Here is a 20,854-nt window from a genome sequence, read left to right as displayed (position 1 = left end):
AGTGCATATCCCGAGAGATGTAAAAGGCCTACAAAACTAGATATAGTGCCTTGAAAGGAAAGCTTTCCTTTGGCCTTGTACAAGCGCTAATGATTTCCTATGTCTTGTTTATAATACCTCTTCTGATGCAGCCTACTAGGCTACTTTGCTCCTCCTCCTACGTAACTCACTATATTAAACTTGAGTCCTCACATTGTTAGGAAGAGGAGGAGGAGGAAAAAAGCCCAAAGGAGTCAAACAGCACGGCAGGAAACACACAAAGGGAACGAAAAAGTAAGCTACTAGAAACATTTGTCTTGTCAGTCCCAAATAGAAAAAAAATCCACCAAAACAACAAATACCCGATAGGAAATAAATACTAAACGCAACACAGAGACGTAACGTAAAAGAGTAATGAATAGGAGAAATACCACAAGTCATTACTGTAAAATGCTTTAAGGTCACTTTTGCCCCAACGTAAGCGGCGATTCAAGAACTCCAGAAAATTCTGCTACGTTCTTTTGGCTTCACTTCCCCCCTTTCGGCACAGCCTCTGTGCAGCTGGTTAACAAGAGATACAGATGACACTGCAGTTAATTCTCATTACACAAACGCATAAAAACATGAGCAAGCCTTTTGCTTTGAAAATTCTCTTTCATAATACACGTTTTAAGAGTGATCCTCGAGAGAAATCGCTAGTTACACAAGCAGCAGAATTCACGAAGCTTGGTTTCCATGGAGTTTTGTTCGGTATTTGCGTGCACGCTCCCTGGTTCCCCTCCAAATCCTTACAGTCCCCACTGCCTGCACCTTGTTTGATTTCCCGACCCCTGGACACCCTCTGCTCTTCCCTGTGGCCCGCAAGAGAGACCACGCAGTGCAACGGTCTGCAAGTGAGTCCAGTGGCCAACAGACCAGCAGCTACACTTGCCTGTGGGCCAGAAAGCCAAAGAGAACAGCATCCCCTCCAGCACGTTTCTCTTGCAGGGGAGGTTAATTTACCTCCTCCTTGTGTTTCTTGCAAGTTTTGTGGCTATTTCAAAGCCTCCCCGAAAGAACTCGGAAGTTACCTACACAGAAATAGGACTAAAAGCAGAAGGATGACAGCTTTACGCTTACTTGGGAACACAAGCTGGGGAGGTCACATGCAGCAGTTTTTTGGTCTTTACCTACTTTCTGCTGTGCTCATATTTTACATTACTGATTGAATGTTTGAACAGTGCTTAAATTTTTTGTTTGTTTCTATGTACCTTAGGCACACACCCTAAATACTCAGAGAAACTCCTATTACTGCACAGCAAATCCTGCAATTCATTTCTCTGGTGGAAATGTGCACCACCTGTGTACGCGTACCTGAGAAAGTATACCATGTACGGCAGCAAAAATGAGACTTGACATCCCCTGCACCTCTGCGGTTAAATAAATAAATAAATAAATAAAAGTGCACACTTGTCTGTGAGAAGAAAACAGCTTGCCTGTAAATAAATCAATAAGCACAGAAGCTGGAAAGAAGGGTAGAAGAGAGGCAGGAATGAAACTACATTTCAGCACTCCTTTAAATACAAATAGCTATTTATGTTTCACTCAAAAGCCTATAAATTCTTTGCATCTCAAATAGATTTTGGGTGTTTGTGGATAGGAAGCATGTTAAGATGACTATGGTGAAAAATTCAAGGGTTTTTTTAAAAAAAAAAAAAAACAAAAAAAAAGGAAAAAATCCTTACATGACAGAAGCCACACCCGTACATCTAAACAAACTCAATTTTCACCATCACTTCTGACCATCTGCAAACCAAATGATCCCAAGTTACTCTTACTTCTTCTCTACTTGCAGTGCCTGAAGCAGGCATCCACCGAACAGGAATAACATGCCAGCTATCGGGTTGTACAGAGCTACTTAGGCAGGGAGAGACTGCGGACATTATTTTGTCCGGCCTCTCTGCCCAAAGCAGTCCTGTTTAGAGCAGGCTCCTAAGGGCCTTGTTCAGCTAGGTCCTAAATATTTCTGAAGATGGAAATCCCATTAAGTCTCTGGGCCCCTGCTCCAGTTTTTGACCACCCTCTGGGTGAAAAAAATTATTCATAATATCTAACAGAACTTGATGTGTTCCAGCCCGAGTCCTATCACCAGCCTCCCGCCCAGCTACTCACAGGAGGAGTGTGGCTCCACTGTCTCCATTGCCTCCCAGGAGGGAGTTGCAGACTGCACTCAGGATCCCCCTGAGCTCCGTCTTCTCCAGGCTGTACAAGCCCATCTTCAGGCCCCATCACCTTGGTGCTCTTGGGTGAGCTGAGCTTGCTCCCCTGAGTCCATGTCTGCCTTGGGCTGGGAAGCCTAGTGTTGGGCAGAGGACCCCAGGGGTGGCCTCCCCAGGGCTGAGTGGAGGGGAAAGGATCACCACCCACGACCTGCCAGCTGCACACGGCTGCTCTAGCTCGGGGCAGGGGTGGTCCTTCGCTGACTCACCTTCCGCAAGGACATGAAAGTCTCTACAAGGGCTTTCAGCAAACCTGCTGTCCATCCAGTCAGCCCCACTCCTGACCTTCTGCATGGACCTATTCTGCCCCGGAGCAGGACTTCCTATTTGCCTATATCTAACTCTACCAGGTCCCCATTTCTCCAGCCTCCCAAGGCCCCTCTGCACTTCAGTGTCTCGACTTGTCCCCGCAGCTTCGTGTCATTTGCAACCTGGCTGAGTGGGCACGCTATTCCTCCATCCTCGATACTGTTCCTGTATTACTTTTACCATGTTTACCACTTATAGCTCTTCCCTGTTCCCTCATATTCCCTCTCCTCTTTTCAACAAAAATGTATCCAAAAATGCAGAAAATCCTTTAAGTAATTTCTCCTGAATGTTCAAACTCTTCGTTATTAGTACTTTTTGTATCATACTGCATAAACGCAGGACTAGTAAAGTTCGTGTCAAAAGCAACAACAAAAAAACCCAACAATTTTTCCAGACTAGCACAACTTACTGGCGTATTATGAATTTACAGATAGGCTAAAGAGCATCTCCCAAGAACTCCAAAGAAGTTTTCAGAACTCAACTGATTTGATGACCATCCATTCAGGAGGACAATTTCCCCCCTTCTTAGACTAATCTAAATTTAGAAAGAGAAAAAAATCCACATTCACATTTAATTACTTTTTTAAAAATTGTATAAATCATCAGGGAGAGCAGTAAAACCTTTTGGATTATCGTTAATGATGTCATTTGACGAAATTAATCAAGTTTGCCAACAGTACTTTCCAGTATATGTGCTTGTATTCAGCCTGCCTTCTATATCGTATCTAGCTTTCACCAAGATACACAGCTGAATTTCTATGCACCACCACTTTGCATGAAACAAAACCAGACACCAGGTAAGAAGTGACCATCCAAACGCTTCCTTGCACCTCCTGAGGAATATTCGGTTGCCTTATCGCTGTTAAAAGGTCTTAGCTGACAAGCAGTGACACTACTTGAGATTCAGCATTAGTTTATGTAGATTGGTCACTGCTTGTGAACACAGTTCAGTATTGAGCAGATTCTCGGTTAACTGGGCACTGAAGGTTATTCGTTCGTTGGAATAACCATTATCAACTTTGACCTCTATTTTGCAAGAAAGCACCCTGATTTTTCTTAAGAAAGGAAACAAAAAGCAGCCACGGAACACTAGATGAGTATAGCTTATTCCCTCTTAAGAGTGAAATAAAATAAAAGCAATACAAACATGCTGAAATATAATTATGCAGCTTTTCATCTTTAACCTCAGATCCCCAGCCTTCCCTTTAAGCAGAGTTAAGGAGAATCTGACTATCTGGCAATCACATATGTACTTGCCTTCACAGTGCCTCTGAGGTGGAATGGCAAGACCATGAACAAGAAACCAAGACACGTGTCGCCTGTGTGGTTTGTCCAATATCCATGGTGAGACAGGAGAACTAAAGGTCCTAACCTCTAACTGAGGTTGCAACAGGCTAGGGAACATACCTACTAGACCTTCCTTCCATAGTAAGATCTATGTTGAGCCAAAATAAATCCAACATATAATCTAAGTTAGTGGACTGACATCCCTAATCATCGCTACCATGCTAAAACCATGCCCCAATCACTCCACTACAGAACAACCACAGTACTAGGCAGAGGCGTAAGGCAAAATCACCCGGCTGTTCCCCCAGGACAGAGGATAGTTCAATCTGAGACTGATACATAAAGCAGGTTCTTAAAGGAAGAGGCACTCAAAGGAATTAACCTTTTTATCATCCATGCAAATGGGAATACTTAACTCTGCAGTACATTTTAGTTCAGATGTTCAGGGATGTTTTAGCCCTAAAACCAGCAGATATAAAAGCTATCTACCCTCCTGAAAATCTTTAATCCTTTCCAACAGTGTTCAAAAAGAGAAACTGCCTGTCCAAAAGCTTCCAGTCCACTGACACCAAGAGCTACTGCAGCAGCTTTTATCACTAATGAGATTTACTTCAGCAGTGTGGAAGAGTGCAGACCTTGGCAGGTTGGGACATCTGCCTAATGCTTTCATCAGGATGTAGGAGCAGACAATGAACAAGCTCTCCCTCAGCACTGAGCCAGATGCCTCACCAGAACCATTATTTGAGAGGCCTTTCAGCGGTGATGGCCAACGAGGAGTTAACCACAACTTGGGTTCACCCAGGTGCTCCAGGAACTAAGGCAAGCAGCAGCTCCAAGAACAAGGAGACACTGCCTGGGAGGATGATCTTCTCTGAGCCCAGAACAGGGTGGAAACTTGAGCCAAAGAGCATCTGTGTTACATTTTTATCCAAGTCAAGGAGGTAGTTTCTCTTCAGCAGAGGGATCTTAACTACCTGACCCCACATTTCATGCTTTACCAGCTTACGCGCCAGCAGGACTCCAGCATGCTTATTGTAGTTTATAATAAAGTTTACAGGATTTATACATGGAAAAAAAAAATCTAGAACTGTTGTAGGTTATTTTTTGTGTTTAAACGGAGATTTACACAAATATATCATATGGCTCCGCATCAAGGGTCACCTTCCAAAATGGCCAGCAAGTGAAAGACCCCACAGGGGCCAGAAATCATGTCAACGTTTCTAAAATAAAAATGAGAATCTTCTTTAATGAAGAAAGGAGTATTTTTCTGGGAATCTCTCCCTCGCTTTTTCGGTCCAACTTTAACAGGCACTTATGAAGAACAACCCTCAATATATCCTCGTTCCCATTTATTTGTAATATGCCACTGTAGCGTGCACCATCCTGTGCTGCATTACTTCTCGACAATCATAGTCACACATTTCTTAGTTTCAACACATGTCTCGTACCAGTGGCTAAGAGCCTTCCCCCATGCCTTCAAAGTCACTGAGTTTCTGAAATTGCTAAAAAAAAAAAAAAGCTGTGTCCAATCTAAAATCATCTGCAAAAGCAGTTTTCAGATCACACTTTATGTAATCTTGCTCACAAACACCCAGCAATCACAGGGACCATAAACTCCCAGGTCTTCTGAGCCAAAGGGATCAACAACTTACTGCTAAATCTGCACCCAAATTCTTTCCATAAGCTATAGCTTACTCTTGCTTGGCTTGCTGCCGTATCAACTTACAAACGGGGGGGGGGGGAAAAAAAAGTGATGCCATGCAGAAGATCTGTAGAAAGCCTGCACACACCAAAAATGGGCAGAAGAACCAATTATAGGAGGGGGAATAAAAGGGAAGCTAAAACACGCTAAAGATGTAATGCTGGGGAAGGGGGGAACACTATTCAGATGCTGCAAACATTTACACAGGTTTTTAATGGAAGCAGAATTACCCATATACCTAAAAATCAAATCTGCTTAGGTGAGAACCTAAGCAGAGAGTAAACTTAAATCTCAAAAATTTCCACTTTGCAACGTGAACACACCCTGTGTACCCAGGGTAAAAATAAAGAGGGGATAAGTTTTGGCTGTGCTTAAGAAGCTGCAGCAAGTGTTTCCAGACTGTGTGCTGCAGCTCCTGGTGCAGGTGCCATTGCACAGCGTTCACATGCTGCTCCACAAATTCTCCAACAGATCTAACTGTTTTATCTTTATAGTCGCTATTACTAGCTGTACTTTGTGGCTAAATAATCACTCCCCAGCCTCTCATACATATAAACGTCATGCAAACAGATAGCCTGTATGGCATTTAGCAGTTCTGAAATTATTTTAGGTTACTCCTTTTTTAAAAGGAAATTTTCCAATTACGGAGATTGTGGAGTCATATTTTAATGAAATCCACAGAATTCAGATTTAACTCTATTTCTTAACATATAGATTACCAAAGGTGGTATCACATAACAGAGCTAACAACCTTTCTCTTGCTTTCCTCCCTTAGAAAGTCATTCCCTGAAGCACACATAGGTAGGATTACAGGGAAAAAAAAATTGCAATTCCCTTATACACTGACAAATAATAAACAACCTTTAACAGAATAAGTTTTACTGTTCTATTTGGTACTGGCTGCATACCCTGTACCTTGTGCTACAGTTACATTCCTCTGAAAGGCTGAAAACTCAAAGAAAGACTTAAGTGAACAGTCCTAGTTTTTTACGCAATTGAAGTGATGGAATATGTCTGCTTTTAAGCTCATGGAGAATCTCCCAACAGCTGGTGACCAAGCGCAAACGCCTTCACGTACGAGCTCTGAAACACTGCAATGTCTTACTGAAGGTTGGTTATTTTAACAAAAGGATCTCGGAGAGATGGCAGCCCGTTCATTTTCCCCCTGTAGAAATAACCCCCAACGGAACCACGCCGGCTGCTGGACAAGGCTGTGCTGAACCCAGCTGAGCTGTGCGGATGCAGAACCCGAGTCCCGGAGTCATTTCAGGAGAAATCGGAGAAACGCCTTGACGCGTTTCACCACCGGCAGACTGACCGCTGATGTCCCCTTTTCACGCAAGCCGTGACTGTCGAGGGCTCGCACGGCCGGGAGGAGGTGGCAGCGATCCGGGGAACAGCCGCCGAGGCGGCCAGCACTGCGGCTTACGTCTTGCCCGAACAGGGTCTAGGGAAGAGGGCTTTAAGAACCAGCACTTGGAGCACGTGTGCCTGCCTGAGGAGCTGGGAAAACAAACACAGTGTACATTGTGCATGCTCAAACACTTCCTAAAATACCTATGACTTAGCTGTTTCCAAAACCACTTCCTGCTTCTTTCCCTAAATAAAGTATTCACTCTGTGCTCTACGTTACACATCAAGTAACATGTACAAGAAAGCTTGATCTGAAGTTGTCAGAGCCAATACTATTCCCCACAAGAATGGGAAGATATGTTCCGCACTCAGGGAGCTCTAACAACCAAATGGGTATTTACTGCACTTCACACACACACAAAAAAGGGGGGAAAAAAGTACTTTAGAAGAAGCATAGAGCAGTGCAACCAGAAGGTGTCTAAAGAAAAAAAAGCAAGAGGAAAACAGAAGTGGGAGAAAGCAGAATCTTCAGGCAGAGGATCTTCCACTGCAAACTGGTAAAGATGCTCTTCAATATTTTGGTACTCTTCTCTGTTGTTATCCCACCCACCTCTTACATCACAGTCAGATCGACAACGCTTATGTTTAGATGACACATCTCCAGCTCAACTTCTGATATGAAGCAGATACCACACATGAAACCACCTAAAATATCCGAGGTGCAAGAACTTTAAGAAAAAAGCTGCCACGCTGTTGGCTGAAAGAGATTTAAAGCCTCTCTTTCTCAAAATCCATGGGTTAAAAAGAGTCTGAGGATATGTGGGTTTCGTTTTGCCAAGATAATCTTGTGGGTGGAAAAGGGCTGTATAAGCAACAAAACTAAATATAAAAAAGCAAGCGAAACCTTTTTTTTTCTTAAATCGCGCACAGTTTTTCCAAGGTTTTACAGCGTTCGCAGTAACATTTACTAGTACTTTTTTTTCAAAATAGTTCCTCATTTCATTCTTTCAGTAACAAGGCAAACGTCCTTCTCCACATCATACAAATAAAACTTCCACCACAGAAGTTCAGCTTCCGTACCCATCCCAAAGCATCACCCCCATCAGTAGCGGGGAGAGTACAAAACCTGCTCTGCTGCCCAAGTTGCTTTCTGCAGTAGTTTTTCCTTGGCATGAAATAGTCTCAGGCTCGCAGGGTGCACACTTGCAGTGTCTGGGACGCTAACCTCAGTCGGGCATGAAAACGCAAGCGCTGTAGTATCATCATTTCAAACACAGAAAAATCATGCGGACGTCACAGGGAAGCGTTAGGACACGAAACAAGCTAAAATACATATACATATATATATATATATATATATGTGTGTGTGTGATATAGTAAATATAAAATATATATGTGTAAAACAGCTGAAAAGTTTTCCATACTGAATTAAAATCACCTTATGGCAGGACAGCTGCATTTCACTTTGTGACATCACGTTTCTTTGAACTGAGGCTGCGCTGCCCCCTGAGGTACCAGTGACCTGTTATTAGTCATTTGAATCGAGACAGGCTGGTCAGTTTCAAAACCGGACAGACCCTCACCATAAGCAGCACAACACATGGGACCTGCCTTGTTTTTCAGCCGCACATGGGCAAGCCCCTGGCAGACATCTTCAGGATGCCCCAGCGGTGACACCGGCAGAAAAACAGCACGAGGAAAAAGCCATTGCTACCAACCATACACGCACCGTCCTGCCCAGCGCTTTCTCGTTTGTCCAAACTGCCTGAACCAATGTTTAATGCAGGGCCGGCAAACCCCAAGGGGGTACAGCATGAGATACAAACTAATTTCTCCTCTGCTTCCTCGGCACTTCACAAGCTTGAGCGGATATAGCGGCGAACAAGAAATCAATTTACATATCATCGCAGTCCAGCTCCGTGCTGCGTTTTCCCACGTGGGCCCCAAACTCATGGTCCTTTTGACACCAGAAGGATCAGTTCCAGGAGGCTGCCCAATTCATCTCGACAGGTAATGACAGCATCTTAGCAGGTAATGACTTAGCATCTTGATGGATTAGACCAAAAAGATAATTTACATTGTTTTATCAGCTGATGTTGTGGAACAGAGCATGCATTTTAAAACTAAATGCCTATTTCTGGTCTTCTTCCCAACATCAAACAGAAATCTGTACTGTAAAGGCAAAAAAAAATCCATTTTTATTTCGGAATTTTTAACTCCTGCACGCTTTGCATTTGAAGTATGCCTGTACAAGTAAGGATAAAGTTGTTTGTAGTGTTAGAACTGAAATTTAATGGCATGCATATTAGTTTCCAAAATCTCTTGAATACTTAAAGTCTGGGGGGAAAAAAAGTGAACATTTGTTAGCATTCACTTGAGCTGGCTGGTATTGTTAGCACCTCAGCGGCTACCTCCTAAACAACTTCATACAGTATGTCCGCAGCACAGTACAATTTCATGGCATAAAAATCACCTTTTCCAGTTCATACAAACGCTATTTATTAATTTACTGATGAAAGTAGGAGTGAAATCAATAAAAACAAATCAAATGATAGAAAAGTTAAAAAGCATGACTGAAAACAAGAGCATACATTATCTGAAAACTATTAACTGCTACAGAGAAGTACATGTTCGTTTGTATTTATTTCCCAAAGTAATCCCATAAGTTTGCAGTTCCTTTCTATTATGGCAACTACTAGCTTCCAGAAATAAAAAAAAAAAATCAAATGTATGTTTGCTAACATTAATTCCATGATTACTGGAAACTATTCAGAATACAACTACTTTCTGTAAAAACAGTCTTCTACACTCATTTTTAACTCAAAACTAGCAAAAACACCACACCAGTATTACACTAAAAAATTCTAATGAACTCAAGGTAATTAAGACTCAATGCCCAAGGTAAACTAGCAGAACCCAAAAGCACACAGCGGAACATGCTGCCGGTCCACAACTTTGTGACAATCCTAACCAAGAAGTACCACCAAGCCACTTATTTACTTACGAACATTACACTTTAACCAAATTCAAATAAAGGTGCACGGTTTCAGATTTCGGGTTTGCTTTCCTTTTTTTTTTTTTCTTCCCCCTTTCAATCTACCGAAATCAATGACAACTTTTGAAAACCATCCAAATATTGAATGCGCTTCGTTTATGATTACTAAGGAGAAATCCTTGTATCTTGCTTTGTTCAAGAGGGTTACGAAGTTGTGAAGGGATGACTGTGACATAAATCACAGGACACTGACACTCACCGTGAAGCCACAGTAACTACTTTCCCATTCAAGAATAAAACCACACATACCGCATACAGATAACTGCTAAGGGCACAGCAACTCACATGTGCCCATCCGCAGCACACAGAGAGTTCCCGTACTTACATCAGAACTGCTCAGCACACACTGCATTAGGCGAAATCACGGTGGATTTACACAGCCTTCCGCTGCGCTTCAATGGACATAGTGGCATTTCTTTGCAACACGTCCAACCCTTCACACCCGGCACTTTTGCACATGCTTGAAAACTGGCACTGACCCTTCGATCAGCAGTATTTCTTACAAGGAAGTACTCACCACATGCCGAGTTATCTGCCTAAATGAGCTCCTCCCATCACTCCTTTTACAAATATTTTTGAGTAAGACTTAGCCTCCTGTGAGTCTTAAAACATCAATTTCAGTTTTAAAGTTATTCTGAGTAAGACTTTGGAACACAACGTAGCTGACAACTGCAAGCAACATTGATGGATTTTAGCAAAGTTCATCTGCTGACATCCAAAGGGTGATTTATATAACAAAGTTACTTAAGAGAAAAGCTGCCTTCAGAAATAACACTAATATATTTGGCATTAAAGTACGCCACAAGTTTCAGAGCTGTCTTCCCTCCCCAAGGGCTGCAGTCCCCAGAAGTGCAGCAGACGCCTTACAGAAAAGTGAAACTGAAAAGGACAAAAATTTTCTGCTACAGCCACACTTTTCTCTTCCTGTCAGACAGCCATGCCTCTAACTAGCTTTCTCTTTTTCAGTGAGACGCGCACACCCCAGTGGAGGTGAAACACTTTCCTGGAGGTAAAGTGCCTCTCAAGATCAGGCTCAATTTCCTGAAAGAAACAAAGAATCAGCTCTTCAGCACGATGTTTCCTAGTCCAATATCCTTTTACTGATTTGACAGCCATGAATAAAGACTTTCTCATCTGCTGACACACATAAGGAGAAAACTAAAAAAAGAAACAACGAGGAGAAGAACGAGCCACCAGTAAAGCCTTTTATGCTGGGGCGGGAGGGACAGCAAATATTCTCTCAAGCTGGCTTGTAAATTGTAAGTTTACTGACCCCTAGTATTTGAAGAGCAGTTCATAATACCGTTTTTGTCAAAACCAATACATTAGGGCCTCCAACGGGAGATCGCTGCTTTCAAGAACACGGCGAAGAGGATGTTCAGCAGAACAACCCCAGTTAGGCCCCTAGGCCACAAACATCACATCTGGCGCGCCGCTTGTTCTCTGGTGGCAAGCGTTGGAGTGAAACGGGTAGACTTTCCCAAACGCAAAACAGCTTCTCCCTTGGGAAAAGGTTCCTGTCTAGAAATCCCCTGTTTTTTCCTGTAAGTTGTGACGCGCTACCTCAAAATTAGAAGATAAATCAAGAGATCACGCTTTTCGTGCGTTTGAGATCATGACTCACAATGAACGTTCACCTGTTACCACAACTGGAGCGCACCGTAAAACCTAACCACTTAGCTTGGATATCTGCAGGAACTAAATGCTTCTGAGCAAACTGGTTCTGATTATCCCAACTACCATAACAGAAAACAAGCGTCCCCAGCCGCAGCACCTCTAACAGAGGTAACCTCCACACCGAACCTTTCAGCACAAGGTCCGTGCTGTGAACACCACAACTTCTGAACAAACCCCCAAAGCCCCTGCCCTCTTCAGAGAAGAAAAAATTAGGAAACCTTCCCCAGCCCAGTGGAGAGGTCTCTGTACACGGTTGCGGGGCTGTGATGAATGCGGCATGTGATGGCGGTTCTATTTCTTCTTTGGGCCATGCAGCTTCCAAATGATAGGAAGCAGAAAGCTGCTATTTCCCCACTGAGGCACCCCAGGTCCATTTTTCTATGGGATTAGTAAGGATGTGGGAGGGTTAGGAGAGGTCTTAAGACAGGGCTTTAAGATGAGGTGACCGTGGACGCCACGAGCGTCCAAACAATTGTAAAACAACAACAGAGTGGAAATAAAGTTTCATCAAGTAGTCAAAAACCCTAATTTCTAGACTATCATTTATCCCTCAAGAACATCTTTCACCTATATGTTTTATGCAAAAGGCCCACATAGCTGGGGAGAAAAGACTCGTCTCCTCAGTGGCCTCCAGAACATGGGAAAAGCTATTTGTGAGCTACCGTAATACGATTCCAAGGTAAAAATTCAAGTTCTGCCTCAACTTTTAACGTGATAATCCCTTAATACCCTGCCAGGCACAAATTTCAAGAGGAAGCGGGATATGAAGCTACTGCATTTCGGAGTGAAATTTCTATCGGAGTCGCCGTCCCTACTGCAGACTTCTCTAAGTCAACCAAGTAAGTACCCAAGACATGAGCATGGCTAAAAATATGTTCCAGGAACAGGCTAATTCGATAACTCACTTCCCCGCCCTCCAACCCCAAAGAACGACTCCTTGACGTTTGCCGTTCTCCCCTCTCCGCTTCCTAATTACTAACTTCATACACGCACTATATATTTTTATACACATACACACGTATATGCCCACACGTATATTTGAAACGATCTCGTTCTCGCTGCCATCGGCAAATGAGAGCCTGGAGAAAAAGCAGTCCCAGGCCTCAGTCCTGAGGCCACGCCGACAGGCGCTCCAGCCCCAGCCCCAGCCCCCGCTCCCGCGGGACCCGCCGCGCAGCCGGGGGGCTCGGCGCCCGCGGGGGCGGCGCACAGAGGTGCCCCGGGGTCCGCTTCCGCGCCGCTGTGCAGCCGTGCGGGGCGGCCGGCAACGCCAAAGGCACCGCGGCCGCGGCGGCAGCTCCCCCCAACCCCGCGCCGGGCCGGTGCCCAGCCGGGGGGCGGCAACGCCCGGCCCCCCAGCCCCGTCCCGCTCACCTGGCGGCGGGGCCCGGGCGCCGCCGGGGCTGCCCCGGCCCTGGCTCCAGGCTCCGGGCTCCGGCGGGCTCGGCCCGCGCGGCGGCGGCGGCGGCGGCGGCGGCGGCGGCGGCGGGGGGGGGCGGCGGGCGGCGGGCGGCGGCGGGGGGGGGCGGCGGGCGGCGCCGCCGCTGCTCATGGCGGGGCCGAGGGGGCGGCGGCGGCGGGCGCGGGGGGGCTCCGGGGGGCGGCGGGCGGCCGGGGGCGCGGCGGCGGCCTGGGCAGCGGCGGCGGCGGCGGCGGCGGCGGGGGGCGGCGGCGGGGAGGAGGAGGAGGAGGAGGAGGAGGAGGAAGGCAGGAAGGGGGCGGCGGAAGGAGCCACCAATCTGCCGCTCAGCCCGGCGCCGCGGCCCGCCTCGCCGGCCTGCCCGAGCCGCCCCGGGCGCTCCCGGCGGCGGGCGGAGGCGGCGGGGCCGCCGTCGGGCCGGGCCGGGCCCGCGGCCAGCGGCATCGCGCCGCCCGGCCCGGCCCGGCCCGGCCCGGCCGGAACAAAGGCGGCGGCGGCGGCGGCGGCGGCGGTGCCGGGCCGCGGTCGGCCCCGCGCGTGTGCGCGGCCCGCGGAGGAGGAGAAGGAGGAGGAGGAGGAGGTGCCGGGCCGCGGCCGCGGAGCGCCGGGCCCCGCCCCGGGCGGTGGCGGCCGGAGCCGGAGCCCCGCGGCGGTGCGAGGGGCCGGCTGCCCGCCCCGCTCCTCGCCGCTCCGCGCCGCCCGCCCGGCCGGGGCAGTCCGCGGTTCCTCCCACGCGCGCCGCCAGGTAAGCCTTTTGCCGGGCTGCTCCTGGTGCGTTGGAAGACGCTGGGACTGCAGCCCCGGGTTTCTCTTGCAGGGAGGAAAAGCCCCTCTGTGTGTGTCTGCCTGCCTGTGTATCTGTGTGCGTTAAGATAAATATCTGCGTTTTCACGCCACTCTGGCTGGCTTTTTGTTTGCAAGAAAAAAGAAAGCTGGTATGCGCATTACCAAGGAAAACTCTCTACGGTGGGTATCTCCGTTTAGGCGGTTAGTTTCACTATGTCGTCTGCTGAGCAGTGACAACTGTGTGCGCTTTAACGTACAGAGAGAGAATTCGCTTCATTTCACACATCACGGCAGTGCCACCTTCTCCGTCTGCCTCCTGCATGATTCAGTGGGTGGGAGAGGTGTGGCCTGTGCCTGCGCCACACTTTTCCCTCCCTCCTTGATGTGGTTTGATTGAGGTTTTCACCCCTAGTGTGGAGAGGTCACCATGCCTCCCCGGAGATGCAGCACCTTTGAGGTGGGCAGCCCGGTGCCTGCCTGATTTATGTCTCCCAGCAATTATCCAAGGCCGTTAAAGGCCTTTCTGGATTTGTTTACCAAACTCTGCAAACCTAAACCTCTGAAATTCAGCAGCCAACTTCTTCTAGCTTGTGACCTCGTGGAATATAAGGGCCAAAAGTACTTCCCCTTCACGTCCCTGGCTTAACCTATGCAGGGTGCCAGCCCCGCTTCTTCACCTCTTGCCACCACCTGCAGCCTGCCTGGCGCTCCAGGCAGCACAGAGATGGCGGAAAGAGACAGCCACAGACAGCCACCACTGCTTTATGATGATTCATTTTTCGCTCACTTCTTGAGGGGAAGTTGCCTTAAAAACTGTTCCCACACTACGGATGTTACATAACATTGAGCCGTGGCACAGAATCCCCTTGTTGTGAGCCCTCCAAAACTCTGCAAGGGTTGAATATTAGCGGATTTCGGTACTGTGGGACAAGGACTGGAAAAAGCATCATTCATTCAACTCGAATAAGCTTTATTTCGTCACATGTAGCTTGTCTTCTCCAGATAAGCAAAGAAAGGGTGTTTCTGTATGATGAGGCTATTCCAGCCATGCACGTGCACCTCAGACCGCAGGCCAGGTGGAAGATGGGGAAGGCTGCTTCTGTGAGATGAGGGCCTGCAGTTTCGGAGACAGGTGACCCGGGGGCTCTGGTGGAGTATGCTTTATTTGCTTCTGGAGTTCAGGTGGCCCATTTTCCTGTCAAAGTGATTCTGAATTAAAACCAAGACTCTTCAAGACGATATCATTACAAGAACTAGACCTAGCTCTTCTCCAGGTATCCTTCAGCTTGGTTGGGACAGGAAGAGTTCATGTCTTGAGCCTAGTATCTTCTTAGGCTAATTAGCGTAGCTGGAAAATGGACAAGCTTTTGTCAGCGTTCAGAGAGCCTCCTTCAGGTCTGCTTCAGGTCTTTAGGCCTGCTTTTCCTTCCTCAAGGTTTTTTAAAACAGCTGGTACCTTCCCTCAGTTTCCATAAACAGAAATATGCTGACTGATGTCCAGGGTTAAACTCGCTGATACTTTACATCAAACAGATCTAAGGAACAGCTGTTACCAGTGAGGTGTTTTGTTTTTCTCTGTTGTGGCTTTTATTTTGTTCTAAGCATTGCAAACTTGAAACACGGGAATGATCATAAAGGCACTGCGGTCAGCAGTGCAGATTTAACTTCAGGTGAACTCGAAGCTTGTCGGTTTGGGTTCAGACAACCACTACAAGAACGTGCCACCCTGATGCAGGTTCTCCTGCAGATCTGGAGTACTTCTTGTCCCCAACCTCATGTCTAATGCAGCTTAGAAAACGACACAAAACCCAGTGCGCGCTCTATTTTAATTTTAATTTTACATTTTTTTCTTTAGATTTTTATATTAAAATAATTTAACATTTGTATCATGTCAGTAAATAAAAATCTCCAAGTGGTCTATCAGAATCAAATACACAATACAGTTCTCGGGCTTCTTACTGGGGTCCAGTGCTGAAAACAGCTGTATTAGATACCTTGCGTTATTAAGATTTGAACCAGCCAAACCTTCACTGTACCCAGGGCCTCTCTTTAAACCCTGGTAACAGCTGGAGTGGTGCTTAAGGCCTTGTGTAAGCTGGACTTTGCAATAGGATGGTTTTCAGCCTGAGTACTTCATTATCTCTGTTTTGTCCTCCCTAGTGCTGCTGAAAGGCTTCCCAGTGCCTCACTGAGAGCGGGGCAGGAAGAAAAGGATTAGTCTAAAACAGACTGACACAATGGCAGTAGATTTCAAGAAACGGCTTCAAGAGTTGTGTCAGATACTTGCAAAATATGCCCGTGAACCTGCCACCCTCCAAGGAAAGCTGATCTTTGTGTTTTAACAGCATTCTCTTAACTTCGTAGGCAGATAAACATGCTCATCTGCAAATTCCTGCTATGGAAAATGCACACCCAGCTTCCTCGCCCGATTAATTTATCGTTCAAGTAGTTGAGAAACACATGTGAAACCAACAGGACTCACAACAACAGCTCTGATTTATACTGTTGAGCGAACAATGCAGCTGTTGTCTCCCCTATCGTGTACTCGCAGTGGCGCTCACGCCGTGCCTGCCGCCCTCCCTCGCTGTCCGCAGGGGCAGTGCTCCTGCCGGGGGTCAGTGGGGCCGTCAGGCCAGATGCTCCGTGTATCCTCTGAGCATCCCGCTCAGCCCCAGCTGAAGAGACTGAGGGAGACACTGAGCAGGCGGCAGCGCAGCGCTTGCGGGAGGGAGGGCAGGTCTGTTGCTGAGGCCTCCACTGAGGCATTCCTAATCTCAATGCGGAACAAGAAGGCAGCATGCAGAAAATGGGGGCACATCTCCCAGGAAACAAGCATCAGTGTTTGTAATGCACGAAAATGCATTTAGCTCCTGGATTCCTCCCCTAAGCTGACATTTTCCAAGCAAGACTGCACACACGCATCCTGGAGCTTTCAAACAGGCCCTCCCATTTCCTTCCACAGCCTCCTGCTTCAGCCCAGCCCTTAATTACTTGGAAGTTACGAAGTGGCTGGGCTCCCCCTTCGTAAACAGTTATTTCTAAGCTCTGCCATCGATTCCGTGTGAGTTGCAAACGTCTCAGCCTCAGCAAAGCTCAGCTAGGAGAGAGGGAAAAAAAACCCCATGAAGCTGAGCACACATCATAGCTGAAGAACATGTGCCATTACTTGCTTCTTTGTAAACAAGCAGGAGCAAGGAACATAGAAGAAAGGAGAAGGGCTTTGTCTCTGCTTGAGAAGAACTAGCTCTACTGTTAGTGGTTCTTACAGGACATGCTTGCTTCCTATCTTCTCATTGCTTATGTGTCATCCTTAAGAAACTTTACCAATATATCCCTCCGGACACTGAACAGTCACACAGAGATGGTTTAGCGGTCAGAGTAGCTTTGACAGTGCAGAAGGAATGGTGTTATGAGAGAAATACCCTCAAATGGTGGACCTCAGAGATACAAGAATGTCGAGCACTATGGGGTCTCATTTTATTATATTTGTAGTGGGGCAGGTTGGAGAAAACTTAGGCGACTGCAAGACTGCATTGAGTTCGGTCCATCTGTACAAACCACAGTCGTAGGCCTCAAGAACTTGCAATCTAGATGTGCAGGAGAAAGGGGAAGAAGGGAAGCGAAGGCACAGAAAAGTGCAGAGATTTGCCAGTGGAGACGTGGCATCCTGGTTGCAGGATTCCAAGTCTCGAGTTTGGAAAGACCCTGGGGGGAGCCTCTCTCACACAAGCCACCTTGACCGGTGGGCTCACGCACAAGCCGAAGGGGAGCGCAAGGTTTGGGGCAGTGCCAGGAGAACAGGGACGCTGGGAAGGCCATGCTGCTAGAGCTGCCCCATGCTCTTGAGAAACCTCTCCAAGGTATGGCCTGCACCTCACATAAATATGCTGGAGTACTTATTTCAACATGTTTATTTTAACACACGCTCTTAATCCCACATACCGTCTCAGAGGCACTTCCTCTTTCTTCTCCCTGCTGCCTCGAAGCCAGCCCATCTGCGTGGACTGTCACCTGCCTTTATAGCCATGAGAGGTGTCTTGGAGGTGGAAGCTGGACCCGCTTCCTCCCGAAAGACCAAGCATGGTGTGATGCAGTTATTGTATTTTTGACACATTCTCTCTCACTTCTCACCTGCTCTCCTCTGAGTAATGAACAGAACTGGAGCAACCTTAGCTTGAGTTTATGCTATAATTGAGTTTAAATATAATTTATCTCAGGGTAGCATACTAGGAAGAGCATCCTCTGTAAGAGGCTTATGGATATGTGTCTGACTGCACCAGGGGCTTCTTGGGAAAAATTACCGGTTAGTTGTACTTGCAGATGTGTTTCTTAAAGTTGATAGGCACGCAACATACAGGTATTTAATGGTTTTGTGTTAGCTTTTTTCTCTCTCTTCATGTTCAAATTGATCTTGAACACTTTGGACTTTTTAGAATAACCAGGGGGGAGGGGAGGCGGGGTTGAATTTTTTTTTCTCGGCTCCTGTGGATTCTGATACTTCAACAAAATCTTCCTCTTTCCAAGTTATTAGTTATGTAATCATACATTTTAAGTATAGGGTAACACAGCTAACAGGGTTCTAAAAATTCTGACTAAAAATCTTTTTCCTCTTCAGTTATTCTTTAGTTTTAGGGTGAATTCAGGTCACTGGCACTTAAGACTGTCCAGCCTGGGCCTGTAAAATTGGTTTCTGAGTTGGTGTGTTCCCCTGGGACTGCAAGCTTCCATATGCGCTACCAGGATTTCTGAGAGAACTCACCACAGGTTTTATCAGCAAGGTCAGCTGAGGTCTCTGTGAAATGAGAGACACCTCTGTCCCATTGGGCACTTGGGAGAATGCACAGGAAGGCATTGTACACCTTTGGCATTGAAGAGAGTTAGCTTGTTATGCAGCTGTGCTACTGGTGTGGGTGTAAGCTGTGTTTGGACTTTAAATAACCACTTCAAGATGGCTCAGCTGGCCTTGCTGTAAAACATCATCATGTTTGGGGGAGAGGACTTTGTGAATGGGAAGAAGCTTAGGGACCACACCAGAGAAAAGCCTGAGTTAATAGTGCAGGAACAACCTGCTCTTGATTCTATCTTCAGGTCTCTGAAGGCATCATTGCAATAGCCAGTTCCCATCACAGGCTTGGCTAATCGTAGCGGTTTGCTGCAGGCACGGCAGCTGTAATATTTCCAGCAACAGGGTTGAGCGCAACGTGCACATGACTACTGCTGCACATGACTACTGCTGGGTCAGTACTTCTAAGCAGAAGGTGGGCTAGTCGATGCAGCGTGAGAATCACCAGTGTTTGTTTGTTTACGTGGCAGCCCATAAAATCAGCAAGACTGCCACTGTGACACTCAGGCCTCATGCCTGCTAAATAATCTGACAAACTTGTCAAGTATAGACAGGGCCGTGGTGGCTTTGAAACTACGTAGAACATAAGTTACGAACAGGAAAACACGTAAGGAAAAAAATAAAGCTCTCTTTTTGAACACCAGTTCTAGAAATCACAACAAGAAAGCTTGTATGCATTTATGAATCACAGAGTGGTTACAAGACCAAATTGTCTCCTTGGTAGGCATGATTTTACTGCAGATAACAAGACAGTACATCGTTACGAGGTCTAATCTCATTCTTCATTTCTCTAATGCCACTTTCTATGAAGTACTTCTACCCGTTACAGCTTTTCTTCAGAAAAATGACCTTTGAAGCATGCTGATTTGCTGTTCAGATTGAAAGCTAGAGAGGGGCAAATACAGGAGGTCAAATAGGTAGGAAGAACACGGAGAGACTGATAATGGCTTATTAAATGAGAGACATAACCCATTGCAGAGGTTGCTGTGAATAGCCTTGCTGATCTCATTGGAGAGTTCACTTGTATAAAGCTGTAAATTCACCTGCCAGATCAGGATCTTATGCTTATGTTGCTTTCTCGTGTCTTCTACAGTTAGCAAGTGTTCTGGATCCTCTTTGCATAGGTGAAAAGTGGGCACCTATGCAAGTCTCTGCAGAGGTGATATGGCAGTAGGACCCCTGCATCTGATCAGCAACTTCTCTTGCACACGGATGGGTAGCAATCAGTCACTGCCCTGGGAGGCACGACAGCACTCGTGCAGCATGTAGCACGGGCTCTTCATTGCCCCACATCTTCCACAATGCAGAGACAGACGCTTCAGAGAGCCCAGAGGCCTGACGGGTTTCTCTGATGGAACGTGTGGCCTCAGTGCTCCACTGTCCGTCTTGGATACTTAGTGATTTCCTGGAAAGCTGTATGGGCCATTTTTGACCTGGAGCACTGAAAGACTTAGGATGGCTCTCCATCTGAGATCAGCAGACAGAGATGGATGTGAACGCGGTGAAGACATACTGTAAGCAAAGGGCTGTGCGGCTGCTTCCAGCTTGCCTGATGGGGTTTATCCAGCTGGCTCTGGGCAGCACAAGGAGGGGTGGGGAGCAAGCCTGCCTGACTTGTCCCCTCTATTACTAACGAAAAGTGTTAATTAGATGAAGGTCACAGATGTACCATCCACTTTGCTTCAAAAGGAAGGTGGGAAAGCAGAACATTGCCTGCCAAGAGCCCCTGTCCCATTCACTTCCAGACATGAAGCTGGATGAGAAACTGCCTGAATTGGCTGTTAATGAGTTAACCAGTGTCCCAGCCTCCTTTTGGCTGTTGCTTCCCTGTCGTTCACCAGAATTGGATTAAATCTGCCCATCTGTAGCCTGTGGTGCGCATGCATTTGGGGTGATGTCAGTGTTCGTTCTAGGTTTAGCCCTGTTCCTGCTGGAGCCAACAGACATTTTGCAGCTAGCGTCACAGGGAGTAGAGTGGGGCCTTATGCACTGCTCGTGGTGCCGGGTAGCCTGGGGACAGAAGATGCAGTGAAGCAACAGGATGAACAAGGCTGCAGCATCCTTTCTCTTACGTGTGGAAAGGCTGGGCCGTACCACACGTACAGCTCGCTCTAGCAAGGCGCTGGAGCAGCCTCTCGTCCTCATCTGTGTCTTGTGGCCTGCTGCTTGCTTATTGCTTATTATC

The 20,854-nt window shown here is 46.9% G+C and overlaps 1 protein-coding gene and 1 long non-coding RNA gene across 10 annotated transcripts in view; one reads left to right on the top strand and one right to left on the bottom strand.

Annotated features, from left to right (window-relative positions):
- Positions 1-13,058, bottom strand: part of RNF38 (ring finger protein 38) — a 142,103-nt gene extending 129,045 nt beyond the window's left edge. For 3 of the 4 annotated variants that reach the window (XR_011137661.1, XR_011137662.1, XM_068926904.1), the window contains exon 1: positions 411-423. Coding sequence is in view for 1 of the 4 variants with exons in the window: in XM_068926904.1 (XP_068783005.1) it covers positions 411-420 (10 nt within the window). In the remaining 3 variants the exon portion in view is untranslated. Of the gene's footprint in view, positions 1-410; positions 424-12,994 lie in introns of those variants that run through there. The other variant, XM_068926911.1, reaches the window with a different exon arrangement.
- Positions 13,059-13,696: 638 nt separating this feature from the next.
- The window catches only part of LOC104147719 (uncharacterized), a 33,354-nt gene continuing 26,196 nt past the window's right edge, over positions 13,697-20,854 (top strand). For all 6 annotated transcript variants that reach the window (XR_011137751.1, XR_011137749.1, XR_011137748.1 and 3 more), the window contains exon 1: positions 13,697-13,785. This is a non-coding gene — a long non-coding RNA (uncharacterized lncRNA). The remainder of the gene's footprint in view (positions 13,786-20,854) is intronic.

Source organism: Struthio camelus, chromosome Z (assembly GCF_040807025.1).
Source record: "Struthio camelus isolate bStrCam1 chromosome Z, bStrCam1.hap1, whole genome shotgun sequence".
In the NCBI taxonomy this organism is placed as follows: Eukaryota; Metazoa; Chordata; class Aves; order Struthioniformes; family Struthionidae; genus Struthio; species Struthio camelus.
Note: the sequence above shows the minus strand (reverse complement) of the source record. Positions and strands in the feature narration are given on the sequence as shown.